Below are 20929 nucleotides of genomic sequence, written 5' to 3' on the forward strand. Positions count from 1 at the left end.
CCCAGCGGGGTGGAGCAGCGCGCGTCACAGCGGCTTTAACCGGGAATGTGACCTGTTCGGACCGGCTGGGACCGAAGCCACCCACCTGTATGGGAGCAGTGGCTCCCGGGGAAAGATCAGCGGCATTTCGGCCGGATCTGCCCCGGGGATGGTGCGCCCTGGCCCGGCAAACCCGCGGCGGGAGCCTGGCGGCTCCTGAGCGCATCCTCTGCATCTTGGTTACCGGAGATCAAACCGACAGATTTGCCTGAAAATCTCGCAGGGTGAAGTTGATCCGACCTGGGACAGACCCCTGAAATCTCTGCTCGCAAAGCGGCCGGGAACCAGGTCATCGGACCCCGCTTGGGGAACCAGGAAGTCTGCTGCAGCAGCGCCCATCACCGCGCTGCTCCAGCCGCTGCTTTAACCGGGGAACGTGGACGGTTCCGACCAGCCGGGACCGGAGGAGCCCGCCTGCACTGTTGTAGGGGCTCCCGGGGAAAGAGCACCGGAATTTCAGCCGGATCTGCCCCGGGGAACCGGCGATCGGACCCGCAAACCCACGGCAGGTGCTTCCTCGGTTCCCGACATGCAAAACACACGCGCGCTGCAGAACAAGTGTGCTTATTTAAATAGAGCGGAAGCAAAACTTAGTTTGATTGTATTTTATTTCACTTTACACATCAAGCAAATCCTTAAACGTTTTCATCATCTGTTTCGCATTAATCAGCTCAGTGGAGTCTCATTCACGTCGCAACTCACGGGGGCTTCACCCGCCCCCTTTTCTTTTTACCATTCACATGGTGGCCGGCCTTACATTACCGTAATTCAGGTAATAGACACGGCGCACCGTTTCTTAAGGCGCCCGGCACATTTGAAAAAAAAATAAAAAGTTGCGCCTAATGGTCGCGAAAATACGGTATGTCTATGACGTTCTGTGAAATGTGTAAGTATGCCAGAGGGAGTGCTGTGTCTCCTTTAAAGTGGCACAAAAAACCTGTGCTGTCTTGAGCCCAGAGTCCTTTTACTGAACATTGTCCGAGGTATGTTCATGTTCAATCTCTTCATACATGAGTCAAGTTTATTTGTATAGTGCATTTCTAATCAAAGTGCTTTACATGAATACTTTTTTTTAAATGCATAAAAAAGTAAGAGTTTAAAAGCAGAATTAAAGACAGACAGGCATAGGTTAAAAAGAATAAAACAAATGAGATATAAGAAATAAAAGTGCATTGTGGGAGATTACTGAAATGCAGCAGTAAATAAAAAAGTTGTCAACTTTGGCTGAAAGCAACTGAGAGTTTCAGCAGCCCCGATGCATTCTGGGAGTTTGTTCCACAGGTGAGGAGTGTTACAGGCCTCAAGACGAGGTGCATGTTAGCAGAAGATCAGGGGCCTCATTTATAAAAGAGTGTGTAGGATTCATACTAAAAGTGCACGTAAACTCAAAAGCCGAAAATGGTGGGCGCAAAAAAAAATCTGGATTTATAAAACTGTGTGCACGCACACTTGCAGGCAATGTTCTCTTTATAAATCACAGTCCAGCTGGAAGGTTGCGCAGGTGAATTCGCCTCATACCCCGCCCTCTACATGCCCATTTTCTACCATAAATGGGCAATGCAAAGTAGTTCATGACTGTATTTGCATATGAATGAGCCTGCTGAGCATGCGCAGCGGCTTCCTGCAGTCTGTTTCTGCTGTGCGTCAGGATGAATGACGTGTCGAGCCAGGCAACCGTGCCACTAAATTTCACGGAGACTGAGATAGAGATGTTGTGGATGAGGTGGAGGCCAGGAAAACCACATTATTTGGTGGTCACAGTAAAAGTAGAAACACGGACAGATGGTGCAGAAAAAAAAAAGAAGTTGTGTGATTTGAAGGTTGAGGCCAAGAGGTACGGAGCCCCTAAAGGGACACAGATTTTTTTTTTATATATATAATGAGTTTTACGTGCGCGCGTGAAACCGTTAAGGCTGATTTATGGTTCCGCGTTACACCAACGCAGAGCCTACGCAGAGGATCCTCTTGGTGACTAAACCAGCTGATGGTCCAGTCTTAGTCCTGGACCAGCAGGTCAGTGTGATCTGATGCATCAGCAGGTTCCTCTAACGGAGCCAAAGCTGCCATTGGGATTTGCGGGTCCCATCGTTGAGCTCCTGCCTTTAGTTGTATGTTCAGATCATGTGGTTGATTGTGAGATTGTTGCAGCTCCACTCTTGTGTAACTTATCTGGTGATGGGGGGACTGTCGTGTCCTTCATGTTGCCGTGAACCTATTGCTGCAAGTTTCCTCATATTCTGCACTTCACTGCATCACCAGTGAGTGTCGCCAACGGACAAAACCTCAGAAAAGTGCATACATCAGCCTTAGTGTGTGAGTGAAAGACCGCAACTTTCTACGTTCAAGTCATTCTTTGTACATCCAACCGTGAGCGTAGAAAGTGGCGTACGCACGTTTTTTGTGCGCCGCACTCTTAGTACATGAGGCCCCTGGTCTCAGTGAGGACTCGGGTCTCCTGGTCTCAGTGAGGACTCGGCAGCAGGTTCTGGACTAACTGCAGTTGGTTGATGGAGGTTCTAGGGAGACCCGTGAGAACAGTGTTACACTGGTCCAGTCTGCTGAAGGTAAAAGCATGGACAAGTTTTTCCTGCTGAGACATCAGTCCTTTAATCTTTCATATGTTCTTTAAGTGATAATAAGCTGACCTCACTACCATTTTAATGTGGCTGTTAAAGTCCAGAACCAGTCCCAGATTTCTGGTTTGGGTCTTGGTTTTTAGCTTTACTGCTTGAAGATGAGTCCTGACTTTTAATCTTTCTTCCTTGGCTCCAAACACTATTATTTCTGTTTTGTCTTCAATTAACTGAAAACATTCTGGCACATCCACCTTTTAATTTGATCAATGCATTTGATCAATGTTTGAATTGGATTATAGTCTCCTGGTGAGATGGCTTATAGAGATTTGTGTGTCATCTACGTAGTTATGGTTACACATATTGTTGTTTTTTTTTCATGATTTTAGCAAGTAAGAACATATAGATGTTAAAGGCCCCACAATTGAACCTAAAGACACAAAATAGTCCCTGTCTTTCAGGTAGGACTCCAACCAGGCAAGTGCTGCACCAGAAAGTCCCACCCAGTTCTTCAACCAGTCAATGTAGACGGTCGACCGTGTTGAATGCAGCACTGAGATCCAGTCAGACCAACACTGAAATGTTGCCATATGCGTATCGGAGTGCATATCATTAAGGACCTCTACTGGGGCTGTCTCGGTGCTGTGATGTGTTCGGACACCTGACTGGAACACATCAAAACAGTCATTTAGTGCCAGGAGGTTGTACAGCTATTGTAAAACAGCTTTTTTCTACGATTTTAATAAGAAAGGGGAGGTTTGATACGGGCCTATAACTCTATCATCCTCTCATCTGTCATTATTTTTATAAGCATCTTACAGGTCATTTCCAGTAGTACCTATTCGGCTCGGCTTGACTCTGCTCTAAGGGCTTTCGACGAGGTGATAGTACTGGTCAGTACCTCTGCCAGGCCGCAGGCCACTGATTGGCCAGAGAGTAACGTCCCTGATGAGTCTTGAGAACAACGCCCTCACAACCGCCATATTTAAAACAGCGACCACGATATTTACTTTTCAACTAAACTTTGGTACAGCGAAAACTGGCGAGCCAACCTTCTGTGGTGCAACGTTGAGGTCGACACGTTTCTGTGCCTCGTGTCCGACGACAGCATCCAGAAGGATCCTGATGAGGCAACGCAGAACGAGGCCCCACCCACCTTGAGGTGGTACCGAGCTGTAAAGGAAAACGACTGAGACCGAGTCGAGGCGAGAACTGTATGATAGAAAAGGGGCATTAGATTCCTGCAGTATCTGTGTGCAAGTGCCTTTATTAGTCATGTGTGACGTAGTAATAGAGGCATAAATGCTCGTTCGAAGACATGACTGGATAGGAGTCCGGAGATACTCCCGGTGGTTTTTGTCAACATTAGGTACAGTAGATCTCAAGAGCTGGACGATGCTCCCTGAAAATGATCTATTATGCCTTCTATAGAAATTAAAACAGATATTTTGAAATAAAAAAAAGGGAAACAAAACAACTTTGTAAAGTCCAGATGAAGCTACTTCCCACAGGATTGTACTTCAGCATGCAACTGTTGAAAATAACACATTATCTCTCATTTCTTTGTCTTTTTTCTTTCCTAAATGGCATGCACTGCTAACCCTGTGTTCTCCCCTCCAGCACATTTGGCCAAAGTGCTGACACTGTGATAAGAGGAAAGAAAATGTCATAGGAACACATGAGCCATCAATATACACAGGAGGTGCTGGTACTTGACATCTACTCAGAAAGAAACTACATAAACAATGTAACTGGTTATTTTACACCCTATAATCTGTTCAGAATAAAGCCTTTACAGTTTTAAGAAACGCCCATCGTTTCTGACACATTGCTGCATCAGGACGTTGTACTTTCAGACAGCGGCCACCAGGGGGCGCTGCATTCATCTATGATAATCGAATATACATAGTGGGTGCAGAAAGCACCATGAATCAGCAGAAAATTTTGGCCCTCAGCTTTTTTTTCTTTTTTATTCGACAAAATATGAGAGGAAACGTGAATTACAAGGAGACACAATCTGGGCTGCTGTCACACCAGTGTCACTGCAGAGCCGCTGAATCAGCGCGACAAGGAATACATGGATAGAAGAGGAAGAGGAAGAGGAGGAGGGGTGGTGTGACTCATTCAGGTGGCGATGACAAAGCAACTTGTCTCCTCTCATAAATTAATTTTGTTTTTGAAAGTTTTTTACTGATGTAACTCAGTGCAGCAAGGTTTTACTCCCAACATCTTGGTAAAGATACATGAGGTTAGAGCTTTAAGCATCGATATGTCACATATACAGAATGCATTATGTTATATTACCAGTATGTTACAAAAGTGAATGGGTATTTGCCGAGAACAGTAAAGCAAGCAAGCTGAGGGATGCATTGCGGATGAACTGACTGGATTTCACCAGTCGTATGGAGAAAAAATGAAATCCTCTTTGCCTCCAGCCGTGAAGCTCTGCTGATTATGTAACAGAGCTCACAAGCTCAGCATCCAGACAGGTGCACTCAGAGCAACATGCCCGTCAAAATATGCATAGAGAAACCAGAGGCTGAGTTAAGCATGCGTGACGAATGATGGATGAGAGTGGAGAGATGTTTGAGGGGCGGAGTTGCTGCATGGCTTGAAAATGCTGCAACATCCGGCAATCTCTCCTCCTCCTCTTCCTCTTCCACCTCCTCCTCTCTCCATCTCATAGATACCGACTGTTTCCTCCCCCCCTCTTCCCTCAGTCTCCGTGCTGTAGTCCTTGCTGTGTGTTTCTCTCAGCTCTCTGTTGTAGCACCGAAGGGAGGAGCCAAGCGCCAAAGCACTTGCTCGGACACACACGCAGACACACACACACACTCTCTGATATCGCACAGCATCTCTCCTGCACACTCACTCCCAGCAGCAGCCAGCCAGGCCCGTTTTGGAGCAGGGGAGCCCGCTTGTCCTGTCGCCCGCAATGGATGTACTGATGAAGGGGTTCTCTATGGCCAAGGAGGGGGTGGTGGCCGCAGCAGAGAAGACCAAAGCAGGCATGGAGGAGGCAGCAGCCAAGACCAAGGAAGGGGTGATGTATGTAGGTACGTAAAGACAATCTGTGTGTGACACTGCAGACGAAAAGAAACACCAACGTTTGCGGTAGATGCATTCGGTTTTTGGTGCAACTGCGTCACACATTCTTGCCTTTTTTTTTTTTCTTTTTTTTTGACATGGGATTCCTTGAGCATCCATTTTCAGGATCCATGAGAAGTCTGAGGAGACAGACAGAGGAGGGTGAAGCAGATGAAGGGGAAGGAGTGAGTGCTGGCGGCACACTGCTGCAGGACTAGTGCAGGGTACAGGATGTGCGATGGATAGAGTGGAAGGTAGACGGGAAAAAAATGAAAAAGGAGAGAAGGAAAGAGGGGCACTGCAGTCTTCTGTCAGCGCTGTCATAGGCGTTTATCAGATCTCCAGTATCACTTCCAATCAATAGTTTGTGAAGAAGATTGCAGCGATCAACTCTGCTGCAAAATCCCCAGAGTGCCAGCTATCTGCCTGATTATATCCGAGTGTGTGTGTGTTTGTGTGTGTGTGTGTGTGTGTGTGTGTGTGTGTGTGTGTGTGTGTGTGTGTGTGTGTGTGTGTGTACACATACACATATGTACAGACTACATATAATGTATAATAAATAGGGTGTCTGTCTAAAAATAAAATGAATAATTTCACAAGATAAAAATGCCTCTGTGATCTGGATATAAATTTAACATCTACTGATGGTTGTTAAAGAGGATTCAAGTGCTGCTCTGTGCCCTTGCCGCTGCTTCCTGCTTTCATTTTCACAGAGGCTGCGTCACATCTCAAGGTTACCTCCAGTACGAGGCTTTTAGGCCACATGACGAGGGGTGGGAGGTAGAAGGATGCTCGAGGTGTGGACGTCTTGCTCGTCGTCTGCAGTCTGTCTCTGACGTCATGCCGCAGCTTCGACACCTTAATCAAAATGACGGGCGAAGGAAAAGAAGTTTGTGCAGGACCGAGTGCTGAAGGAATGATCATGGAGGATGGGGGTGGGGTGTGGTGGGGGTGTTGAGGTAATCACGACAAGGATCACTTGAGCAATGCAGCATCTTGCTCTCCCACCCTGCCCATCCTAGTGTTGCTGCGAGAACATGTGTATATGTGTGAGTTTGTGGTGTTGCAGCAGCTGGATTTGTCTGCGAGCGAGTGCTGTTCGACGACAATTCCCCATCCTCCGCCCACAGCCCTTAAACAAACCCCCACCCCAGGGAAAAGATAGAGGGATCCAGGGAAATGGACAGAACAGAGAGAGGGGAGGGGGTGTTATGTCACATAAAAAAGGCTTTGCGCCTCTAGTCCCGTGGCATCGCGAACACATGAGGGGACAGGAAGTAGAAGACAGGTGATGTGACAGGATGGGTGGGGATGGGGGGTGGATGGCGATGGAAACGGCTCCTGGATGCTCCAGAGAGAGGAGATTATTCACAGGTTCGGAGGTAAAAGTGACATGAGAGAAAAGCAGCAGGAAGGCGAGAAGGGAAGGAGGTGTGATCGCTGAACTGGAGAGGGTCGATGGCGGTGATTAAGCCACTGTATCTGGCTGCAGCCCAGTGCACCCACCAACATGCGAATACACAGTAGCAAGGTCAGGACACCAGCCTTCACACACAGGCCGGACCTGGACAGACATCAGGATGTGCTCGGGATTAAATAAATAATCCCTGCATTCATACGACCACAAAACGGCTCCAAACCATACTGCCATCAAGGTTTTTTTTCTATTCTATGTTCAACGGAAAAGGCAGTCAAGACTCTTGATTTGGAAGATCATTCATCATCAGGATCATTTCAGCGACTGTGTTTTTTCTTCTGACATTTGCACAATTGCACCGTTTTTCCTGCAATTCCTGTCGTTAATTTACTCCATAAAACCGGTCTCAAAGTACCCCCTAAGGTCAAACGCTCATTCTGAAATGTTATTCGTTCTTTTATGGAGGAGACAGATCACCACCGCGAGCAGTGAGACTCATGGGACTCCCCCGGTTGGCTTAGAGAAGCTGTGTCATAGCAGCGTGAGTGTCTGCGTTGTGTCCTGCAGTGCTGCTCCAGACTCAGGCACGTGGCTCATATACCACAGAGAGCGTGCACAGAGACTGGAGGGAGCAGGAGGCAGCGAGGACGGGTGGATGCAGGAAACTGTAAATGTCAGGATTTGCATCTGTGCAACAGTTCAACGAGAGCACGCTCAGATTGCTCCAAAGGATGCTCTTCTGCCCATATATTCTCCCTTCCTCATCTTTCTATCCGTCACCCTGGCAGTTTATATAATCCGCTCGGGATCATGCCGTCATGAACGCAGGGCTGGGTGCTGGCATTTTCCAGCCTATCAACTCAACAGAGCTTTTTACAGCTCTTTAGAAGATGCTCAGCCAGTATTTATAACTGGGAAGAAAAAGTGGACTGAAAAAGGGGTCCTATACCTGTGTTTGCCCATATGGACTCTGAACGGGATCTAACTGGTTCTTTGGCGGGGTCCAAATGGGGCATATGTTACTAAAACCATACGTGACCCACACAGCTTGCCCCTTTAGCTCCTCCCAATTGAATCCACTTGTATCTCTCCGCAGGCTCCTATATTTGCCTCGTATACGTTTCCCATTTGGAATAAATAGGAATCCCCTGCCACCTGCCCTCTTCAAGTCCAATATCTGAGCATAATTTCATTTTTTTAACTTTTATTTTAGAAAAGGTGATTGGTACTCCTCCAATGTTATATCAGCAGGTAAGGGAGGTCTGTGACTTGTTAATGGCTGCACAAAATTGCAGAAAAAACATCCCTTATTTTTTACCATTATGATAGTTCTCTGATGCAAAACTACCAAAGTCACATAATTGAATTAAATAGTTGGGAATTTTTTTAAGCTTTAGTACTAGCTCTATGATTAAAACATCATCATAGATGTGTAAAGGTCATGATCTATTTGTATTCAAGCATAAAAAGCATAGAAAATATGACTCTAAGTGCATTCTCTCTAAGTCCACAAGTAATTTATGGATGTGTTATTTTTCTTTGGTCTGCAGGCAGTAAGACGAAGGAGGGAGTAGTGTCATCAGTAAACACAGGTAAGAGAAGCTCCCAGGTTAAGCCCCGCCAGCGACACCACTGCCACATTCACATAAACACCAGAGCACAAACCCGACAGCATCATCCTCAGCTGATTTGCAGCTCAAAGTGATAAATGTCAAACTCCTCACCTCAATTCAGAGTTTTTACAAACTGTATCTGGATATTTAAACATCTGTAAGTGCAACGTTCTGCTACCAACCAGGTGGAGCAAAATATTGCAGTTCATCCATTGACCACTGGGGGGCTGCCTCAGTCAGTTTAGTCACTCTCCATTTTAAAAACGTCCAACTTTGCTGCAGAAATGATTTGAACAAATTTGTTAAAAATAGAAAAAGCAATACATTTAGGTATGACTAGGGCTTTTGATTGGCGGCTAGTACAGCCAATGGCTAACTGTCATCACTTTCCCTAAGAAGCCCTTAGTACTTAATTGTCTTCTGAGCTGGGGCTCGTGTACCATACCTGTCATGTTTTGGATTTAAAAAATACGGGAAGTTTTCCCGCCGCTGTCCCACCAGCCCAACCGTGGTCCAGTATCTTACGTTTTAAGACAGATTTACAACAAATCCAAAATAACTACCTGTCAACCACTTACAAACTACAATTATGTGCTCAGAATCTGACAGGCCGACCTTTGACACTGAAATGCTGTGGACATTCCTATGTATGTAATTCCTATAATAGAGCCTAAATGAAAACACAAAGGGGAATTAAAGCAGACTAATTTGTCTTAAATATTTTCAGTTTATATAGACATTGATTTTCTTCAAGTGAAACATTTACATAATTTTTTTATTTGTCATTTTACCTCATGTGGCTCTCTGGTGCTGCTGACGGACATCGGTCCTTCGCCATTGAGAGACACTAAAAACACAGTTACAAATCTTTCAGAACGGTTAACTGAACCCCATCCTGCTCCTCTTTAGGAAAGTAAATTCGGTTTCCCATTTTTAGAGATATTTACACGTTGGCAGAAATGTCTTCTCTCTGGTTACATCCATCCATCTCTGATTTGTTGTTCCGAGTTTGCTCGCCACTAACCTCGCGAGAACTGCCACCCAGGGTACAGCAGGTGGCAGTTCTCGCGAGGCTAGTGACAATTCAGTTTGCAGTTTAAAAATGATTTTATTATAAAATACAATTATAAAAATACTAACATGGGAGGACGGTGGGAAAGAGGGGTAAAATACGGTGGTTTCCCGGCCAAAACGGGAGACTTGACAGGTATGTCGTGTACGTTTCCGTGTGAACGTGCGTCGGGTTAACAGCTCACCTCTTTTCCTGCTCTCTGCGGTTCCAGTGGCCAACAGGACCGGGGATCAGGGCAACATCGTCGGAGACACAGCGGTTGCTGGCGCCAACGAGGTGTCACAGTCGGGTGTGGAGGGAGTCGAGAACGTCGCCGCGTCAACCGGGCTGATCAACCAGGTCGGTTACCATGGCAACGTTGGGCGGCGCCTGTCGCAGCGCAACCGCTTCCACAGTTTTCAGTAACCAGTATCGTAGCACGTAGCACTAACTAACTCAGGACTGAAAATTATTTTAAATATGACAAATATTTGTAAGTGCCAGTTTGTAGTTAGCCCACTAGATGGAGTCATTTTCCTTCATAAAAAACACGTCTTGAGCATGCAGTGATTGTTAAATCAGTTCATAGCACCTTTATAAAGGTAGATAGAGTGATATTTTCATATTTGCTTGTTAAAATCAACTTCACTAGGGATGAAACTAATAATTTTCATCTGCTAATGATGTTCACTCTGATTCCTTGTTGAATAGGGCTCAAAGTAAAATGTTATATATTTTATATATACATGTATAGGAATTTTACTTAACAACAATATTAGTATATATGTATATTCATTCATTCATTCATTCATTCATTCATTCATTCATTCATTCATTCATTCATTCGGTCATTCATTCAGTCATTCAGTCATTTATTCATATTTAACGTTTTTGAAGATTTTATCACCAAAATTCATTTTTTTATTTTACACCCATGGATTGTCTGAACTATAACACTTTTTGCATTTTTAACATGAAAATGATATCCATCTTACAATCATTAAAGTTATTTTTTATTTAACAATTTTTTTGCACCTTAAAGTAGTAAACTTAAAGGGCCCTCGGGGAGGCTGTCCTCACTTATTCACAGTTGTAAAAAAAGAAGTGATTCAGATTGAGATCTCTATCCAATTGATTTTTCATCTGTCCATGCTCCACTTTTACAACGTGTTTACTGAGTTTTAGCTTCGCAGCTTCGGTGACAAGTTGTTATTTTCTTATCTGTTCATTTCCCTGCCAGATGTTAAATGTTCTCACATTTATCATTTGCGATTTGGTGCATGCCCATCTAAAAGTTATACCGTGTTGTCACTGTAGCTTCTGTCTTGTGTACTGTTTCTGTGTTGTGCCGCTGTTTTCATCTTTTGTTCTGTATGTTTGTGTCTCATTTTGTTTCCCTGATAGGAGGAGCCTGTATACGAGGTGCTTATCGTGCAGAGCAATATGGGGGTTTTAGATCATCTTCAAGTGGGCTAGAAAGAAAAAAGAGAGAAAAAAGGGGAAACCGCATGCTAGTAAATAGTTTGTTAGGTTCACCTGAGCAATCTAATGCAGTAATAACATGTAAACACATCTGTCCGGGCATCAGGTTCAAGGGACACGCCAACATTTGGAGAAGTCGCTTATTTGCCATTAACGCCAGAACTTAATGAGGCGAGATATGCAGTTTTTTTCTTCTCCGTACATCCATTAACCCAGTCCGATAAAGCCCCTTCCTCTTATAGCTATAACTATGTAAAAAAGACACGGCAATCTTCCAAACTGGGACATAAGTCAATGCTGCTGTTGCCTGGCAACGTGCGATCAGAGACTTTGAGAAGTCAGTCAGGTCTATCAACGTAGCGCACAGTTTACAATTAGCTTCCAAAACATGTAGTTCTTCCTTTGCTCAGTCAAGCTCGCAAAAGGTGTGATTCTGCATCTTTTAGCCAAGGTGATGATTATCAACTGATGACAAAGCCGATTAGACTGTAGTTAGATATCATTTCTCACACAGGAGAGGTAACAATCCACCTCTAGTGACTGCGCCAAGCGAGGACTGTGAGGCGCATTGTCGGACTGGGTTATTGGATGTTCAGAGAAGAGAGCAGTATTTAGATCTACCCTCTTTTAAAACTCTGGGGTTGATGGTGATGAAGATATATCCCAAAACGTTGGCGTATCCTTTAACGGGTCTGTTGCAGGGCAGTTGTATTGGATTGCATTGATAATATCTACTGTAGCACTACCCCAGAAGTGAGAATCAGGAGGGAGAACGAGAAACACAAGCTGCTGATCAGCCCATCTGAAAACTGGGGCCCTGTAAGGAATTTACAGCCGGTTCCACATTAACAAATACGAACTGCCCACTCGGGTTCACTTATGTCCATTAGACCCAATAAGACCCCCATGTTGGGCCCATTCCTCACCTGAACATAATCACTGTGACCGGTTCACACTGGGCCAACAAGGAAGGCATGGACAATCCCATGCAGGGCCCCATTTAATCTCAAATGAGCCCCACATAAACATATTGGCTGGGCCATATGGAAATTATGACTTTTTGCTCAGATCAAATAACTGCACCAGAAAGGAACGGCATACTTATAATAAAAACACCCTTTTCTCTGGTAATGTCTTGCACTTGCTGCTGTCAGTAGTTTCCTCTCTGATTCTCACTGACTCTTGCGTTTTTTTAGGCAACACTGATGCTTAAATTCTCATTTCTTACCTCGCTGCTTGTCTGTGGAGATACAGATCATTAATCATTATTAAGTATCATCATTAATACTAGTAGAAAGTTTAAATTTCATGAGCTGGAAAATTTTAACCAACTAACTAAGTGCTTATGAAACCATGTGCATGTTAAAAAAGAGTTGGTTCAACCCTAACTGCTTTTTCTTCTTTTTTTTTATGAAATGTTTTTGTTTAATTATGTTTGTTTAATTATATATGAAAAATAAAACCTAGACAATTATTGGTGCATGAGCCCCTCCCTCCTGTCATCAGCTCTTGCTTTCGTTTTCGCTTAACCCCCCTCTCTGTTTGCTGGGTTGTTTATTCACATTCCTCTCTTCTCCGACCACAGGGAGAGTACGGAGGGATGGAGCAGGGCGGGGAAGGAGGACAGGTGAGGAAACAAGTTGGAGGAGTTCATTTAAAAGCAGTGACACAGGTTCAACAAATACCTGGATGACACTTCTGGCAAAGTGCCATTTATACTAGAGGAGGAAATGAAACACTGATACTTTTACTTAAATGCTGTAGTTTATATTTCTTGCACTTTTGCAACATAAAAGGTCCAGTCAGCGGGATGTAGTGACATCTAGAGGCAAAACTACAAATTGCATCTAGCTGTGTACTCTCACTCCTGTGCCCTCTCTTATTGAAAGACTTATACATCTGCTTTAGGTATAACTACCTTTTTCATAATGAAAGCATGTCAGATGTTACTTTTATGGGGTTATACTCTCATGAAAACATAACCACTGATGCTGCTTTTTCTACAAAAGCACCCCCCCCCCCCCAAACATTAAACTCCAAAACTTTAAATCTAATGTTTTTGTTTAAGCCTTTCTCATGAAGTTATAAGGGAAATGCAGTACATCATTGACCACATTTCCTTCACGTCACAACTAGGCCTGTGTTGAAAGAAAATCGATTTTCTGATTATAAATTGATTCTCATATGAATTCCTAAAAATCGATTTGTGTGTCTAAAGATCTTTTTGATTGTTTTTTAATTATTACATTTTCGCCTGGTGAACTTGCGTCATTTAATTCACGCATGCACGTGGTGTGAAACAATCAAACAATACAATTTTATACTAGTATTAAAATGTTGCAAAACTACAGTCATGTCATTCAGGTTTTTTAAATAACATTAACCCAAATCAATATCGGATTGAATTGAATTGTGATCATCGATTCTGAATCTTAAGAATCGGAATCAAATCAATTCTTGACATTTGAATTGATCCCCAGCCCTCGTCATGACTACATTTCAGAGATAAAAACTGCCTTAAAAGGTGTTTCATAAACACACTAGAATGAATGCTGAGGAGGTCTGTTAGCTTAACCAGCCACAATTCAAACCAAATATTGATAAGAATATTGATGTTGGTTTTTCTGCCAAAACTCAATGAATTGAGGTGTTTTTAGCGATTCTGCAGCCACCTTGGTCGTCTCGTTGTCACATAAAGCCCACTCCTGGTTCGGTAGACTCCGTCCCAGCAGAAACAGAAGAGGAAGGGAACCGGACCCGTTTCAGCAGACAGAGTTTTCACAAAGTGCCCTGCTAGACTGATATTTTACATGTTGATGTGTGCTTCTGTGTTTCTCCTCCTATCTTCCAGGGGTATTAGTGATCTTCAGGACCCTCCAGCAGCCCCTCCGCCTCCTCACCCCCCCGTACCAGACTCCGGTTGTCCAGCATATTTTTTTGTGACTTTATGGAACCAAAATCAACTTCTACAGACTCTTCTGGATGCTGCACCTCAGCCCCCGTCCCTGATGCCTTCTCCTGTTAACTCCCCCTCACTGCCTGTCCTCACCCTCTCTCCTCCCTGCTCCAGTTTTCTGTAGCTTTCCTTCCACCCCCCCCCTCCCCCCCTTGTACCCCCACCCTGCCTCACCTCCGTGTTAGTGTCGTGCTGATGCAAACCCCAGTGTTGCCGCCACCCTTCGCCTGCCAACTCATAGAGAAATCTCCAACCAGTGTACAGTACAACCACTCACACCTTAATTAGGCGCAGGAAGGAGACACCCACCTACAGTACATACAGTAAATGCCAGCAGACACCACAGAACGGGCAACTGAGAAGCTTCTCTATGTGAAGCCAGGAAGTCGTTGTGTGACCGAGGCACGAGAGGGTGCCTGAGCCGCAGTCAGTGTGCTTCTGTTTTCATTGTTAACTTGTGTGCATGTGCAGCCGCTGGTGTACGAAACAAAAATCAGCAGGGAATGGTGCATTGGTGACAGATATCTCTGCTACATGTGCAGTAGTTAGTGACAGTACTGCATGAGCAGATGTGAACCGTAGAGTAGCAGCTGTTGTGTGTAGCTTTGTATGGCTTAGTGTGTGTTTCGCCTCAGCATTTAGAAACAGTGGAAGAGATTCAGTGTTTAACTCGGCTGTTAGTGGCGATGTGATGTAATGTGATGCATGAGAGTCCAAGAGCATTTTCAAATCTGTTTTTTTTTTTTCAATTATGTTTTACATTTGTGGATGGAAAATCTACCTTAAAGTGGAAAAAAAATATATATCATAAGCGTTTAACAATCAGTTGCTGAATTTCCCTGATGACACCCAAATTCTCATCAATAAACTACAATTAGATGAACTGAGAAGTGCTACATCGGACTTTTCCAGCGTGAATCGAACTTGCATCCAGAGAAAATGGGAAGAACTTTTATGATTTTATGTGTTCACAGTGAAGCCAGCCTATCAGATAGTTTATCAAATTAAAATGAGAGGGAAGTCGTCACTTTTATTATGTTGTTATTGAAAAGTCGCAGTAGTTGAGTTTAACCTTGAATCCGAGTGATCTTTCAGGTCAAACAACCTAAAGATCATTTGGCAGCTTCAGTTCGTTCTTGTGTTTCCATCTTTGTGAAACTGGTTTATGTCACAGAGAGAAACAAGCAGCTTGTTTGTCTGCTTTTTCTGTGATTAAAAAAAAATAAAAGTAGACGTTCATGGATGGGGTAAATCTGCTAATGGAGGTCAGAGAAAGCTTGGGTGTCATCACAGCTCATGTGTGTGTACAGCTGTGTGTTGCTTGACCTCTGGGACATGTAGCTGTTTTTAATAAAGGTTTTAGTCCGACTCTTGTTGTTTTGAAGCTCCCGCCTCAGCTATCTTAGCCAGTCAGACGTCACCTTTAACTGTTGATGTGCCCAGCGCCACCCCCGCCCCCCGATATGTGTTGTATGTGTGCGCGTACATGTGTGTGTTGTCACAGAAAAGGTTCAGCCAGCAAAGTGTGCGTGTGTGTTTTTACTTTGAGGCCAATGGAAACTGATGGCTGCATGTTGCCTTACGAAGCAATCTCACAGACACCCAGACACGCACACGGACATCATGTTACACCGACACCAACGCAGAGCTCAGTCCAAACATGCACAACTCAGACTCCACCACAAACGCACACACGCAAATCACACACTGTTTAAGTTGGCATCGAATCAGACTCGCTGATTTTATAAACTGTACCAGTGAAAATAAACCAGTTTTTGTTGAAATCAAGCTGCAGTGTTAAGAATTTGTTTTAGGAGGTGGAAACTGTGGGGAAACTTCACCCATGAAAACAGATGTTTGTCCAGAACTGTGCTCCCCGTCTCTGATATTCATCTTTGCTAAAACTATGTTCACTGATTGTTCACAAGTCCCGTCTAGAAAGCTCTCATATGTGAAGGCCGAGAGTTAAAACCCGTGAAGGTGCTTTTTTAACTATAAATAAACTATATAAATGAATAAATAAACTAGGGTTTCACAAATAATATAAAATTCCTTATCATTAAATCTTGAATGCCACACCTCAGGTTTCCCGGCAGGACTTTAGTCAAGGCTTCATCCCACACAGGTTTTACTCGTCCCGCTGGTCTTCCTTCAACCTTCTGACTGTCACTCACAAACAAGAAAGTATAAATAATCCTCCTTTACAGGACGCTCTAATCTATATCTGGTATAAATAAAAGTCCATATTACACGAATCTACTTACTGTACGACGGCTACAAAGTGATTTTTAGTCAAGATACTTCTGTGAAACATCTGATTGTTGCCTGGCAACCTCAAACATGCATATTTTCATTTTCAGATTTGATGGTGCAGAAAATAAACTTGACTACAAAGGAATTAGCAAGCATTAGTTAGCTCGTCTAGCTGCACAAAACCTGTTTAATTCTACTCATTTTTTTAAATGTACCATATCTTTAGTGTATGTGTGATTGAAGTTCACTCTTCCAGGGAAAGCTGCAGAGAAAACCCCTCATGAAATGTTCAGGATCATTGGTGAAAGGACTCAGGGTCTTTTTTTTTCTTAAACATTTTATTGGTTTCCAAAAAAAATAAATAAATAAATAAAAATAGACAGCAATTTCCTCCAAAATAATGTCGATGCTGCAGAACAGGACAGTTAAAACAGGAGCATCCCAGCAGGGAGGAGTCAGAGCGACGCCTCACCCTTCTCTGCTCCCCTTTCACGGCCAGCAGAAGAGTTGGGGAGAAGCTGCGTTGAAGATAAAGCGGCAGATAGAGGAGAATAGGAGGCGAGGGGACACTTGCTGTGAAAGAAACAAGTCCTGAAACTTGGAAACTCCACTGCCATCTTTTATACTCTAAGGGCCTGATTTACTAAGATCCGAAATAAAGTACTAAATTGCGTGTGCACTGAAAAAGTTTGCACGTGCTGTTGTTTTTTGTTTTGCGGGTGATCAACTAAGATTGCATGCGCAATTGATAACAGGTGCAAACCGCAGTATTTAAATGAGGTGTTGCGTGTCTTACGGTTTGCGAGCGCAAAATGAAATTTGACGAGTTGGAGTTAGAGATATTAGTGGAAGAGGCAAATTGTTGTGCCGTATTCAGCACCCCTGCCGTGAAAAGCACCCCCTCGTATATTCAATGATAAGTAGACCAAGAAAAAAACAACACACTGACACTTCAATATATTTATATATACACACTCACACAAACACATACTTAGGAGTTTATATTATATATATTTACAAATATTATGGAAGACAACACAGTAAGCAGGCTATTAATTAATGACATCAATAACCATTTACCCGATTTTTGTTATCAGTGACTGTGATTGTGGGAAAGTATGACTATTGTGGAATCCATGAGCGCATTTAAACATGAATCATTAACACAAAACTGGACGCTAAACAGAACGTGACACGGAATGAGAATATAATTTTTGTCAGACGAGGGGGGCTTTTCACGGCAGGGGTGCTGAATACGGCACAACACCGGGGTATGACAACTGCAGAACAAGTATAGGCGCACAATAAGAAACACTTTTTTCTCCATGAAAACACGTGATTTATTTATTATCACAAATGAAAAAATGAATGTGCCTCCTGTGGCAACCTTTTGCTGAATAATAGCCTACTCGATTTAACATTCAAATAAAATATTTCTCCTTTTGCATGTGGAGAATCCCCACCCCAGTCCTCAAATCAGCCCTTAACTCATTCAACAGCTCCAAGATGGAATCGGTAGATAGTCGATATGTTTCAACTATCTGGTTTTCATTCATTCCAAACAAATTTACACGAGTCCGAAAGACTCTCTCTCTGCTATTCTTTGATTTTGGCGATGTCGCCTCCTTGCCACAATAACAGCAGCCATCGGTGCGTAATGCTGGGCAGATTAGCACCTTCCTTTCGAACGTATTAAATACAGACGCAATCACAATCCCCGCAATTACTTTCTGGCTTGGTAAATCTCATTGCGTGTGGTAAATTAACTTATTTGCATTTTCCCCTCCCAGTATTTAGCGATTTCTGGTGGGTACGCCCCATATTGATTATTCATCAGGGCAAAAGTACTAAATGAACAGCGTGTGCTATTTTGCGCATTTGAGAGGCGCAGTCCTCTTTGCACGCTGTTAGTAGATCAGCTTGCACATTGGTTTGCGGGTGATGTCAAGTTTGCACACGTTTTTACGCACGCAAACCTTTAGTGAATCAGGCCCTAACTTAACTTATTTGCATTTTCCCCTCCCAGTATTTAGCGCTTTCTGGCGGGTACGCCCCATATTGTTTATTCATCAGGGCAAAAGTACTAAATGAATAGCGTGTGCTATTTTGCGCATTTGAGAGGCGCAGTCCTCTTTGCACGCTGTTAGTAGATCAGCTTGCACATTGGTTTGCGGGTGATGTCAAGTTTGCACACGTTTTTACGCATGCAAACCTTTAGTAAATCAGGCCCTAAGAGAGAAGACGAACTAAAACTGCAATTCTTTTTTATTCACATAGCGGTACGTCTAAGTCCCTTTGAATTAACTTTAAACTGAAGTGGCCGTCTGCTCTCTGGAGCAAACCTCTTCCTGGAATAAGGCATCTGCAGTGGTGTCAACAGAAACTACTGCAACAGGCGGGTCACACGAGCATCCAACGATCACAGTGAGAGCCGTGAACGTGGCAGCTCAATGTAAGTTGAGGCAGAAACAAGAACAGGGCTGCGTTTTCAGAGTCACAGAAGTATAAGGGCGGCACAAAGATCACAGGATGGATGCCAGGCTAGTCGATGTGTCGCTGCATGTGTGTGGGAGAGTCAATGAGCAGCAGTAAACGGTTATGGGACGGCTGTTTTAGGAGGTTGGAGGGACGCGAGAGAGGGAGACGAAGAGCAGGAGGGTGGAGGAAGGGGGAGCAGTGCGGGTCGCGACGAGTCATTTATGTGAAGTAGTCGGGGGCCCCGGGGCAAAATAAGGACCGTTTGGTTCAGATTCTCGCAAATTCGCCAAATTTGGCACAGATGTTGTCCATACTGTTGTGCAACTCAGGTAGCTTGGCTGATCAGTTATCGAAGGCTTATTAATAATTTTATTCAAGAATTATTAATAATTAATAAAGTGGACTATTTATCAAATTGAATTATCAAAATGATAATAATTCTCGTCGGGGCACCACCCCAGGGCCTTACTCCGGGGAAATGATAACTTTTACAGCAGAAAATCAGTCTCAGAAATTAAGGTTTATGCCTAATACAGTAATTGAAGGGTGAGATCCGAACACTAGGCTCTTTCAAACAAATCAATTGTGACCAAAATCTGCATGAAATAACGACAACCACTCATTAAAAATCAATCAGAATTTATTTACATATAGGTGTCAAAAGATGGTAAACGGAACACCCCAAATAAGTCTGATGGCACACTACTTATTATAAAACAATTGATTAACTAGAAAAACAACAATCAATAAAAATGAAATGAAAGTTAAATGCATGGAATGAAAAAGAGAAATCAAAGCGGTAATAAAATGATACAGAACCTCTACAGTTCAAACATGGCTGCAGTGTTTAAAGGAGCCGGGCTCCTGTGGTATTTTAAAGATGGCGGAACCAGTCACGTGCAAATGTAGACCGGGTGTTACTCCCGGTGTTTTAAACCGTGATCAACTGGCGAAACGGCGCCACCAAATGAACAAATAACCGTAATATGCACAGTAATTTCATTAAACATAAATTCAGGTCTACACCAGTGACTGATCGCCCAGACCGCAGCTCACGCGTCCTCGGGAGTCCGGACCTGAGGCTGCAGGCTCCGTCGCCTGCGGCTCGGTCCTGCAAGGGTTTCCTGACGGGGATCCTCAGTTTCTGCGGCCGCTCGGTCTCTCTCCTCTCCTAACTCCACAGAAAAAGTGAACAGTGGCTGTAGAAACCTCACACCGGCTCTCTGGTCCTGACCGCGTCCTCAGCACACCGCCTCGCTGCGCACGGGGGGCCGGTTCCTCCCTTCAGAACGTCGGCTCGTCCCGTGTTGTCTCGCCGGGCTGCGCGAGGGCCTCGCGGTCCAAAGGCTGGAGCTCTGGGCGGGTTTTGGCTCCCGGAGCGGTCGTCCTGAATGGAAGACAGGGCTCGGAGAAAAAGAAAGGAGTTAAGGCAGGGAGTCCAGAGCGCAGCGCTCTGGGATCGGACCTTGCGCCCGGTCATTGCGGGCCTCGACGGCTCCTTGAAACCCCTCCCCCCACAGCTCTTAAAAGCTGCTGGACAGCAACGCGCGTCCAGGATTGTTGGCTGAAGAGAAGAGAAAAGTCTCGGTGCAGCACGGAGTTTTGTATTTCCGCGCGCTGCGATGACGTCATCAGTGCCTAGCTCGGGATTGGGTGCGCGTCGCTCTCAGGCGCCGCCCCATCCCGCAAGGCATGCTGGGATTGTAGTTCATGGCACGGCGGCCATTTTATGAGGCACATTAAAGTGCGTTTCAGGCTGGGGGGGGTTGACCAGGGTTTCAAAGTTTGAATATACATTCACAAAATGTTCATAAACATTTATAAGTTCAGAGTTCACATGGGCATATGGGCGACGCCCTACAATACCATACTTAATCATTTTAAGATGGGTGCCAAGATTGGCGCCCCATGGTGCTGCCATATTTCGCAATCCAATATGGCTGCCACCCCCAAAAAACTGAAAGGCCTAGAATCATAAAT

The 20929-nt window shown here is 44.2% G+C and overlaps 1 protein-coding gene across 2 annotated transcripts; it reads left to right on the forward strand.

The window, feature by feature from the left end:
* The first annotated feature begins 5297 nt into the window (after positions 1–5297).
* On the forward strand, positions 5298–16006 carry sncgb (synuclein, gamma b (breast cancer-specific protein 1)). 2 transcript variants are annotated; one of them, XM_061708334.1, is made up of 6 exons: positions 5298–5668; positions 8667–8708; positions 10013–10140; positions 11185–11202; positions 12848–12889; positions 14114–16006. In XM_061708334.1, exons 1-6 carry the CDS (start codon positions 5548–5550, stop codon positions 14120–14122), a joined length of 360 nt encoding a protein of 119 aa, XP_061564318.1. In that variant the 5' UTR covers positions 5298–5547; the 3' UTR covers positions 14123–16006. The 2 variants fall into 2 exon arrangements, with proteins under 2 accessions (XP_061564318.1, XP_061564320.1); XM_061708336.1 differs by lacking the exon at positions 11185–11202 and having other exon boundaries at positions 5302–5668.
* Positions 16007–20929: the final 4923 nt, after the last annotated feature.

The sequence above is a fragment of the Cololabis saira genome, chromosome 19, assembly GCF_033807715.1.
Source record: "Cololabis saira isolate AMF1-May2022 chromosome 19, fColSai1.1, whole genome shotgun sequence".
Taxonomy (NCBI): Eukaryota; Metazoa; Chordata; class Actinopteri; order Beloniformes; family Belonidae; genus Cololabis; species Cololabis saira.

Coding starts and splice junctions, on each gene's coding strand:
- sncgb (XM_061708334.1), top strand. CDS start 5,548: ATGGATGTACTGATGAAGGGGTTCTCTATGGCCAAGGAGGGGGTGGTG. Junction 5,669..8,666: donor GGAAGGGGTGATGTATGTAG/GTACGTAAAGAC, acceptor TTTGGTCTGCAG/GCAGTAAGACGAAGGAGGGA. Junction 8,709..10,012: donor AGTGTCATCAGTAAACACAG/GTAAGAGAAGCT, acceptor CTGCGGTTCCAG/TGGCCAACAGGACCGGGGAT.